At 46.8% G+C, this 11485-nt stretch overlaps 1 protein-coding gene across 1 annotated transcript in view; it reads right to left on the bottom strand.

Moving 5' to 3' along the window:
* Nucleotides 1-11485, bottom strand: part of IRAK2 (interleukin 1 receptor associated kinase 2) — a 41912-nt gene that overhangs the window by 2916 nt on the left and 27511 nt on the right. The window contains exons 4-9 of the mRNA XM_081799232.1: nt 11251-11351; nt 9158-9352; nt 9009-9073; nt 5978-6092; nt 4310-4419; nt 1870-2143 (exon numbers count right to left, since the gene is read on the bottom strand). Coding sequence (XP_081655358.1) covers nt 1870-2143; nt 4310-4419; nt 5978-6092; nt 9009-9073; nt 9158-9352; nt 11251-11351 — 860 coding nt within the window. The remainder of the gene's footprint in view (nt 1-1869; nt 2144-4309; nt 4420-5977; nt 6093-9008; nt 9074-9157; nt 9353-11250; nt 11352-11485) is intronic.

Below are 11485 nucleotides of genomic sequence, written 5' to 3'. Positions count from 1 at the left end.
GCGCCTGGGTGGCTCAGTCGGTTGAGCGACTGCCTTCAGCTCAGGTCATGATCCCAGGGTCCTGGGATCGAGTCCCACATCGGGCTCCCTGCTCTGCGGGGAGCCTGCTTCTCCCTCTCCCACTCCCCCTGCTTGTGTTCCCTCTCTCGCTGTGTCTCTCTCTGTCAAATAAATAAATAAAATCTTTAAAAAAAAAAAAGATTCTCTCTCCTCTCCCTCTGCCCCTCCCCTCTACACACTCACACTCTCTCTCTTAAAAAAAAAAGTCAGGGGTAAACAAAAATCAGGAGTGAGAGTGTGAAGGTAGGAATACCACAACAATAATCATCTTGATAAGTGTAGGGTACTCTGCTAACTATATACATTATCTTATTAATCTCCATATATGTCACTATCCCATTTTACAGAGGACAAAACAGGCCCAGAGTTAGAGGTGAGGTACCTGAGGTCACACAGCTGAAAGTAACTAAGCGGGGGCTCAAACCCACACTCTTAAGCCCTACACTGGATTGCCTGGCAGCCTCAGGGTTCAGTCCTGCTGGTTTTTAGAAGGGCAAGCCCCACTGAGCTTCACTGAGCCCCTCACAGTGGAGCTGATGGGGGCAAGGAAACCAGAAGAGCCCACAGGAGACAGAAGGAAGTAGAATCTGGCATCTGGAGGTCAGGATCAGAGCAGAAGGTGGCTCGGGAGGGCACTAGTGGGAGAGGTGGACTGACAAGAGACGGAGCAGAGAGGAAGCACAGAGTTTGAGGCTCGAGAGGAAGAGAGAGGGCACGGTCCGAGAGGCAGCTATTTGCTCTTGGCAAAGGCCAGCCAAAGACTGTCGCTTTTCTCAGCCAGCATTTCCCAGACTGGGTTCCATGGGACACCGGTGTGGAGAGAGACTGAGGAAACAAGGTTCCACAGTCAAATGAATTTGGGAAGTGCTGAGTACCATTTGCCCAGCTGTGGTGAATTCACAATTAAATTAAAGGCTCATTACCATATTAAAGTCTCTGATTAATTTTTTGGTAAAGAAATCTGCTTGACTCTGCTTAACCCAGCATTGGCCATACCTATTTGGCCACAAAACCCTTTAAATACATCAAACCTACAGAGACCTCAAGGGTGTTCCATAGAATGTACTTTGGAGACTGCTATACTCAGATCATGAGCTCCTGGGGGAAGGACTGTGTTTTAGTGACATTTTTATTCCAACTGCCTAGCACACAGTGATGACAGGACGGTGGTGGTGAGGAGCGAGGGGGGATGCATAGGTGGATACTGAATGGATGAGTGGCAGTTGAATGGATGGATATTGGATGAGTAGTTGAATGGATGACTGGACAGATGGATGGACAAAATGAACAGACAACTGGATAGACAATTAGATGGCTGGCTGGCTGGCTGGCTGGCTGGCTGGGAAATAGAGAAGGAAGGAGCTTCACAGAAACTGCTATACTTCAAGGGTTGGCAACCTTTTTCTGTAAAAGGCCAGACAGTAAGTATTTTAGGCTTTGTGGGCCACAAACCAAATCTCTGTCACATATTCTTCTTTTTTTTAAAGATTTCATTTATTTATTTGTGAGAGAGAGAGCATGAGCAGGGGGAGGGGCAGAGGGTAGAGGGAGAAGCAGGCTCCCCACCGCAGGGAGCCCGACGAGGAGCTCAATCCCAGGACCCCAAGTTCATGACCTGAGCCGAAGTCAGACGCTTAAATGACTGAGCCACCCAGGCACCCCACATATTCTTCTTTTATTAGCAGTATTATTACATCTTTTATAAATGTAAAAACTATTCTTAGTTATAAGCTGTACAAAATATGCCCCGGGCCATAGTTTGCCAACCCCTACTATATTTTGATGGACTATATCTAGGGGCCTCTATTATATCTTCTGCTTACAAAGGAGCTGTGGGAAGGACAAATAAGGACAGGCCCAAGGCCAAGCAGAGAAGGGAGCTCTTACGATTCCACAGCTGAAGATGTCCACTCGTTTTGTCAGCTGCCCCACCCTGATGAAATCTTCCGGCAGATATGCGGCAGAGGCCTGGAAAAGGTGAGTCTTCATCATGGTATATTTTGACCTCTTGTTGTTAGGACACAGGTGAGCCATTGGATGAGCCAGCTTGGGGGTGAAGTTCTGGTCTAGCAAAACATTGGAGCTGTGGAAAAGAAAGCAGAGGGAGGGGCGCCTGGGTGACTCATTCGTTAAACTTTTGCCTTCGGCTCAGGTCATGATCCCAGGGTCCTGGGATCAAGGCCCGCATCGGGCTCCCTGCTTGGCGGGAAGCCTGCTTCTCCCTCTCCCTCTCCCACGCCCCCTGCTTGTGTTCCTGCTCTCGCTCTCTCTCTCTGTCAAATAAATAAATAAAATCTTTTTTTAAAAAAGAAAGAAAACAGAACTTTCTCACTTGGAGCTGGACAAGAAGAGGTTGCCATGGAGAGCTTTTCAGAAAACAACTTCTTGATAAGCAGCATTGGCCCCAGCAAGTTAAGGGTCACTTTAGACCCACCATCTGGATTTTCTGAGCCAGTCCTGGTGAGGGAAGGGAGTGGCAACCCACTCCCACCAGCAAAGGAGGATGGAGCTAAGATTAGTTGTGCTGCCCCAGGAATGGCATTTGGGGTAGCCAACAAGGTGCGGCCTTCCTGGCCCCCAAAGATGTCAAACCCTCATCAACTTCAGCTTGCTAAGACCATGGGCTATGTAGGCTTGGTCCCCTCTGAAACTGTTCTGACCCCCAGCTCTGGCCCGACTGACTCGAGTCTAAATGCCACCATCCTCTGTGACTGGTCCTGCCCAGAGCATGGGGAATACGAAGAACAATAAAAACATTCTTGGACCTAGGCATCTGACCTGTGGGTGTCAACACTCTCAGAAGGTACTTCAAAGGAAAAAACAAACAACAAGTGAGAACACAACTAAGTTACATGTGTAAAAATAATCAAACTAACCCTAAATAGTTGTTTAAAAAATAGACATCAGGAGCACCTGGGTGGCGCAGTCGGTTAAGCATCCAACTCTTGGTTTTGGCTCAGGTCATGATCTCAGGGTCATGGGATCAAGCCCCACATCGGGCTCCATGCTCAGTGTGGAATCTGCTTGGGATTCTTTCTCCCTCTGTCCCTCCCCCCCAACCAAATAAATAAATCTTTAAAAAAAAAAACAGACATTAAGTCCAATATCCACTGTTAGGAGTGGTTAAGTAAATTATGGGCCAATCCCTTCAACGGAAAACTAAAAAGTCACTAAAAATGATGGCATGCAACATGCGGAAAGATTTGCCCTGTTTAAATAAAGGGGTAAAAAAGAAAATATGAATTGGTAAGCAGGTGACAGTGCTCCCTTAGGGCTAAGACTTCTGTGTGGGCAGGTGCTGAAGAAAGGGAGGCCAGGCGATGAGTCAGGGCACCAGGGCCAGAATGACCTCTCACCCTTTCATTTCCTTTCTTGCTATTACAGCTGTTTGTGCAATCAGACAAAAATCAGGGAGAAAAAAAGAGGACAAGGCTTCCACTTGCCAAATAGAGAAATTTGAGGAAGTATGAGTTCTACAGTTTCAAGGTCAGTTTTGCCAGATTTTCTGGTATTTTCTGGAATCTCTCCCCATGCTGCCAGTCCCCAGGCAGGACTCTCTTGCTCTTGGGAACATGGTGCTAAGATACTGGGTTGCACGCCTACCTTGCAGGAAGCTTCCCTGACATGAGTTACTTTTGCCAACAGATACATAAGCAGGGGGTGGGTGTCCAGGAAGACTCTGAGCGGGGAGCTCAAAATCCTAGGGGGCTTGGCCTAAAGCTCCAGGATCGGGTCCAGACCAGCTGCTGGGTTGGAAGTAAAAGGCCTCAGGGGTGTGGGGTGCTCAAAAAAGACAAGCATGGTGACAGGTGGGCAGTGTATAGGGACAGCAGAAACCCTGATTTTTGAGGGAATAACAAAGAAAGAGAGAAGAGATCCAAGGTTGGTGAGGAGGGGAGAGCCATCCAAAGAAGAGAGACCTGGGGCGCCTAGGTGGCTCAGTCGGTTAAGCGTCTGCCTTCAGCTCAGGTCATGATCCCGGGGTCCTGGGATCGAGCCCCACATCGGGCTCCCTGCTCGGCAGGAAGCCTGCTTCTCCCTCTCCCACTCCCCCTGCTTGAATTCCCTCTCTCGCTGTCTCTCTCTCTGTCAAATAAATAAATAAAATCTTAAAAAAAAAAGTCTTAATATTAAAAGAAAAAAAGCAAAGAAGAGAGACCGAGGAAGAGGGAGGGGAAGGGGCGCAGGAAGGTGTTCGGCTCCGCGCCACAGCGCAGGCCCTCGGCAGGGTCCAGCCCACCACTCTCACCTCTTGACGTTGCCGTGGATGATCTCCAAGCCGTGCAGATGCCCCACAGCTTGGAGCAGCCCAGAACAGATGCCGGCACGCTGGGGCCAGAGGAGGGGGTCTGCGCCTCCCTAAGGAAAAGAGAAAGGGGCAGACACAGTCACACCTCTGCCTTTTCAAAGTCCCAGCGGCCTCCTGTCTCTTCTCCAGACCTTCACGTGCTCTGCAACAGGGACTGGCCAGCACGGCGTACCGGCAGGGTACCAGTTCCGACATCAGAAGACCTAGACGTAAATCCCAGCTCAGACACGCACTAGCTGTGTGACTTTGGGAAAGACACTCGACATCCCTGAGCCTCAGTTTCTTCTTCAGTTACAAAATGGAAATGTTAATCCCTATGCCTCTCTAGGATTGCTCTAAGGACTCAGAGGAGGATATGGTAGGGAGTATATGGTATATGAGTATACGGTATGCCCCTAGCGTGGTGCCTGCCACACAGTGGGTGCTCAGTGACCTGCAGCTGTTTTGAAGCATGATATACAGAGGCAGGTCTGGAATCTTCCTCTAGGAGGGGACGCCTGGGAGAGGGGCTAAGGAGCTTGTGATAGCACACCAAGCACATGGGCCTTATGCCAATTTTACGTGTATTTGGGGAGGCTTCACAGGGGCTGATGGGGATTGTGGGGTGAGCTAAAACCTCCACCATCTCCAGGTTCTGCCACTGTTGTTCTAAGACTGAAACTCCAGGCTCAATCACAACTTATTTTTCAAGTCCTGTCGTAGGCCCCACATCCTCTAAGAGCTGCCTTGCCAACCGATTCCCTCTCAAAAACTCTGAAATCCAGAGCCACATGAACCCTGTTTAAATTCCAGCCCTGACACCTATCAGCTGTGTTCCTTTGGGCAGGTCACTTTGCCTCTCTGTGCCAGAAACTCCTCTTTTGGACAATAGGGGATACCTCTTGAGTTGTAGCAAGGCCTGAAGGGAACATGTGCAAAACCTTTATCGTGGTGTCTCGCACCATGCGAGAGCACAACAAATCTAACAATCATTATTATACCATGAATACTGCTTTGTCTGGTCTCTTTTAAGGGAAGCAGTATTTCTCTTGGGGAATAAATCTTCCCCCTATTTCACAATTTTATGGGAAGGAGGTTTGTTTGCTTTTAAAACTGTAATTTTAATAGGTATTATGCTCACATGCTATAATATGTGAAAGGTACTGAAGGGTATATAGTAAAATTTCCTTTCCTGTCCCATGCCCCAGCTACCTAGCTCACTTCCCCAGAGGCAGCCAAAGCAACAGTTTTTTGTAACCTTCCAGAGATAGCCCATAAAGACACAAGCAAACAGACATATAATAGAATAGCATTTTTAATAAAAATTTGCTTCTACTTCTCCATACTCTGTATCTCTTAATTATTTTTCTTGTCCTATTGCATTGACTAGCACCCCCAGAACAATGTTAAATAAAATTAGTACTATGGATACCTTTGTCTTGCTCTTGAAATTCCTCTTCTCAAATAATTTTTTTATAGGTTTTTACCTGAAGATGTTTAGCCAGATCTCATCTATCCCAGCCTAACTTCTCTCTGGATGACCCCTCTCCCTTCTGGAAGTCCTTAAACCTTGAGTCCCTAACTGGATGCTACCTAGTGCTGTTCTCTGACCATGACCCAGCCCCTTACCTGACCCTGGAGTCTGTCCTGTAAAGAACCATTTGCCATGTATGGGTAGATCAAGCTGTAAAACTGATTTCCAGTGCAGAAGCCCAGCAGAGGTAAGACGTTGGGGTGGCAGCATCTGAAATCAGGTATTAGTGCAGAGGTGAGGAGTCAGACAGAAAGAAGAAACAAAGACTGCTCCACTTCCTCACCTCCCACCCCTCTTCTACCCCCTCTACCCCAGTGAGGTCACCAGTGACTTCCCAGGTACCAAATGCTCTGACCCCTGAGGGCCCAGCACCAGGGTAGAGAGATTAAAACTGCCTGCCTTCAAGAAGCTTGACGTCAAGGAGCTCAAACTTACCCTACCTCACTGCTCTGCAGCACATAACACCTTAACCTCCTCATCTTCTGGAAACAGACCCTTAGAGGTTAAGGAACTTGCTCACAGTCATGACCAGCCAGGTACCAAATGCTCTGACCCCTGAGGGCCCAGCACCAGGGTAGAGAGATGAAAACTGCCTGCCTTCAACAAGTTTGAAGTCAAGGAGCTCAAACTTACCCTACCTTAGAGGTTAGAGGTTAAGGAACTTGCTCACCATCATGACCAGCAAGCAGGGAAGGCAGGATCAGACTGCAGGTCTATTGGACTCCCAGGCCTGGGTTCTTCCCTGAAATCCTCTTCTGCTAGGTTCTGAGTCACTTTTCCCTCCAGACTCTTCCTACCTCTCTGACTGCTCTCTCTTGGCTTTTTTCACTAAGACCCGCCTCCTCTGCCTTCCTCTGAAACCTAAGTACCCCCGGCTCAGCTCATCATTTTGTTTTATCAGCTGTGTCTCCAGGTATCTCCCACCTCTATGGGGAACACTCCCCAAATCTCTCATTGCAGCCCCTTCCTAAGCTCTAGACCTTTATGTCTATTTGCATCCTGATCCTCCAGGTGAACACCCTAGACTCAACAAGTCCCAAACCCGCTTCTGTGCCCAGTTATTATCTCAACAAAGGGCACCTCTGCAGTCTCCATGCAGTTTCCTGGAAACCTCTTTACCTCCCCCATCTAATTAGTCAGCATTCACCATCATAAATAGCTTTCCAACTGTCCCCTTCATTCCCCCTCTCCTCTACCTTGAGTCGGACTCTGATGGATGCTCCACAGGACTATCATAATGGCCTCCTGCCCAATCCCTCCTGCCCTCCTCCACTCTCCTCAGGCTGTCCTACTGCACTTTTCACATTCAGGAGAGTCATTTATACTCAGTCCCTTCTGGACCATAACTATTCCGAAGGCAGGGGCTGTGTATTCTCCCTAGAGCCAAAAAAGGCCTTGACAACTCACGTTTGCCCAGTCGGTGAATGGGGTGTCTGCTGACTCCAGGAAGGCACTTTGCCAAAATGGAAAGGGGAATTATACTTTCATTTTTTTATTAAATATGTGTGTGTTGGGGCACCTGGGTGGCTCAGTTGGTTAAGCGACTGCCTTCAGCTCAGGTCATGATCCTGGAGTCCCGGGATCGAGTCCCGCATCGGGCTCCCTGCTCGGCAGGGGTCTGCTTCTCCCTCTGACCCTCCTCCCTCTCATGCTCTCTGTCTCTCATTCTCTCTGTCTCAAATAAATAAATAAAATCTTAAAATAAATAAATAAATAAATAAATATGTGTGTGTTTATTCATACACATGTATGAATAGAGAAAAGTTTAAAGAAAATATATCTAAATACTAACACAGGAGTAGTTATTTATAGGTGCTACAGAAAACAGGTGATTTCTATTTTCTTATTTATGATTTTCTTTATTTCTTAAGATACTCCACACTAATCATGCATTCCTCGCCCAGGGCTGCATGCTGGCAGAGGAAACCCAGAGAGCGACTTGCCAAGGTTGAATGACAGCTGGCGTCCAGCGCCCGACAGGTGCCCAATATGCCTTTGTTAAATTCATCAGTCAGTGACGGCAGAGCCAGAGCAAGTCTCCCCAGGTCCTTCCCGTTCTCTTTTCCAGTCCCCTGCCAGCTCTGGGACAGGCAGTTTCACTGCCCTTCTCAGCCTCAGTTTCCCCATCTGTAAAATGAGCAGGTTTGAGGATGACTTTTGCAGGTCTTTATTGCTCAAGACTTTATGGCTCAACATTTCTCTGTCGGGGCACCTGGGTGGTGCAGTCAGCTGAACGTCGGACTCTAGGGGTCAGCTCGGGGAGTGGTCTTGCTCAGCGCAGAGTCTGCTTGGGACTCTCTCCCTCTCCCTCTTCCCCTCCCCCATCTCTCTCTCAAAATAAATAAATAAATCTTTTAAAAAATTTATCTGCCAAGGGCTAGGTAGTAAATATTTTAGACTTTGTAGGCCAATACGGTCTCTGTTGCAAGTACTCAACTGTACACTATCTCACAAAAACAGCCACAGAGAAGACAGAAATAAGTAAGTGCGGCTGTGTTCCAGTAAAACTTTATTGTGGACACTGAAAGCTGAATTTCATATACTTTTCATGTATCATGAAATATTCTTTTTTTTCATCCCTCTGAAAATGGAGAACCCGTTCTTAGCAATCAGACCACACACACAGGCACGGCCCGATCTAGCCCATAGGGCATCATTTGCCAACCCCTGCTCTGGAAATACAGTTTTAAGAGGGATTTGCCATTAGAGTTGGAAACAGTAAATCTCTGCCCATCTCAGAAAAATGGGATAGAAACAGATTTCTTCCACCCTGGAAGGAAAGAGCGGGGCCAAGCGAGCCAAGGTTCTTTGATGATTCTAATCTATGCATACAGTTGCTTCATGGAGAAAGCATGGACTATGAAGCCAGACCAACCTAGGTTCAAACTCCAGCTCTGCCACTTACTAGCTGCGCAACCTTGGACAAGACACTTAACCTCTCTGGGCCTCAATTTGTGCATGTGCAAAATAATGCTGATAACAGCAGCAACGTTACAAGGTTCTGGTGCGGATTAAATGAATTTTTACATGTGGAGTACTTCAGACATGCCTGGCACACAGGAAGCACTATATAGAGGTTAGCTGTCATCATTACTAAGCAAAGTGTTTTCCAAAGGGGAGGCTTACCTATGACAAATTTGTACCTCTGCCTGGAAGAATTTTTCGACCAGTCCTGGACCTGAGTAGGCCACCTGTGGGAAAACACCATGAAACATGAAAATCCAGCCTCACCCAATATAGCCTCCACCCCTTACTAGAAACCAAGAAGAGCTCACCTCTCTGAGTTTCTTGAAGACGAATGGCGTGCCGTGCCTTTGCCCTTTGTAGATGTCAGCAAAGGTCCCCTCACTGATTTTGTGGTTTTGGTTGAAGTTATCAGTTGCCTGGACCACGTCTGCCTCACTCCAGAAAAGGCTATCTTCAGCCCGGCTTACAAGTGTTTCCTGCTTAGGAAGGGAGGTGCTAAAGTCCTGGGAATGCAGAGAGAAGAGATGGAGATTAATATGGAATTAATATGGAAAATATTTTTTCCCTACTACCTCAGGGAATCTTAGATCATCAAAGCTGAAGGGGTGGAGGAGTTCATCTTGTCCAGTGAGGAGAAATAGTCCTTTATAGGACATGGATAGGGCCAGCTCAGATCCCAGCTCTGCTTCTAACTGGCTCTGTGACCTTGAGTAAGTAACTTAACCTCTCTGAACCTTAATTTCCACAGCAGCAAAAATGAAGATAACAATAGTACTCTGGAGAGTAATCCTGAAGATTAACTAAGATGTGAATATTCCTGGCACATGGCTGGGTTTTTTTGTTTTGTCTTTTTCCCCAGTTTACAAAAGTGAGAACCAAGGAGGTCAGAGAGCTAAGGTGAGGTCACAGAGCTGGTCAATGGCTGAACTGGTGCCCTGGGTCCTATACATGGTATACATGCTGGGAAGCAGGACCTAGGTTCACATAACCAAACGTAATTCTGCGTGAGCCTCTGAAAAGCAGCTCTGCTTCAGTCACGTACCTTCTTAAAAAGAGGTGCACAGAAGTTTAACTTTTTTTTTTAAAGCTATCTATGCTCTTACAGACTGTTTTAGAAAATTGGAGGGGAAAAAACCATCCCACGATCCCATTATCCACCGAACTGCTATGAAAGTTTAAGGTATTTCTTATAAATTAGATACACGGGATTTATTTTTAAAATTGGGATCATGCCATACACATAGTTTTGACTTCTGGTGTTTTCATCTTTTATTTTTTTGAAGATTTTTTATTTATTTATTTGACAGAGAGAGACACAGCAAGAGAGGGAACACAAGCAAGGGGAGTGGGAGAGGGAGAAGCAGGCTTCCCGCCGAGCAGGAAGCCCGATGTGGGGCTTGATCCCAGGACCCTGGGATCATGACCTGAGCCGAAGGCAGACGTCTAACGACTGAGCCACCCAGGCTCCCCTTTGATGTTTTCACTTAACATTATACCATGATCGATCTATCAATTATTAAATTGTCTTTGAAAATTATTAATTATAAAAACAAACAAATTAAAAACAAAACAAAACAAAGCCATGCTTAAGTGCCCATCTCCTTTATGGAAGAGTCTCATTAACCAGACCCATGTAGCATTGGCTTTTTTGCCAGGCGCCCTGTCCAGAACACTTTTGGAGACCCACAAAAATATTTTGATTTCTTTTAAAGCCAGAACAAAAATGAACTTTTAGAGTCAAAGAAAATGTTTTAATTTTTAATCCAGCTTGGATTAGGTTCATCTTTGTGCCAATGCAATTGTAAAATATAATCCTTGATTTTTTTTTTTTTTTTTAATGAAGGAAAGAAAAGGCCCACGAAGGCAAGAGTGCCTTTGTGGTCCTGGACCCAAGTCATTGAAAATTCAGGATAACTCAGACATGTATTGGGTGGAAAAAGGTTAGAAGAGAGGTGGTTTGTAAGCAAATGACTTAGTATAAATGTAACCAATATATTTTGGAGGGAGAAAGATGCCATGTATTAGCTCTCATTTAAACACAAAGAATGGAAAAGCTCATTAAAAACACGTATTCATGTAAAGTGCACCCTCTCCAGTCACCCCAACCCCAGGCCCCCAGGCCCTAGCTGCATTGACAGCCTGCATTTAGCCTTAGAAGCCTGGAGTAATTCCACAAGTCTCCTTTCTCCCTATCCCTCTAACCCCTGGCCCCCACATTGGTCCCAATACATTACTCTTTTTCCCCCAGTTTATTCTTTTAAGTAATCTCTATACCCAACGTCGGGCTCGAACTCACGACCCCGAGATCAAGAGCTGCAAGCTCTACTGATTGAGCCAGCCAGGAGCCCCAGCACATTGCATTTCTGAGGAAGAGCCACATGGGGATGGGGGGGAGATTTACCTTTGAATCAGGTGAAACAGGAAAGTCAGCTGACTTGGTTTTTAAGGAATGAGGGGCATCTGTAGAAGGAGGCAGGAGGTTGGCTCTGGCTGGAGCGGGCCCTGGAAAGGAGGAAGACAGGAGGGGTTCTCAACCGGTTCCCACACCAGTTTCTCCTTCACTCCACACTTTTGTCACTAATGACACCTGCTATTTCCTGACCCCCCCGGGTGCCGGCCTGCACGCTCCTCACGAG

This window comes from Leptonychotes weddellii, chromosome 1, assembly GCF_054177405.1.
Source record: "Leptonychotes weddellii isolate Sample4059 chromosome 1, ASM5417740v2, whole genome shotgun sequence".
NCBI classification, from domain to species: Eukaryota; Metazoa; Chordata; class Mammalia; order Carnivora; family Phocidae; genus Leptonychotes; species Leptonychotes weddellii.
The sequence above is the reverse complement of the archived record's forward strand: the minus strand, read 5'-3'. Positions and strand labels throughout refer to the sequence as shown.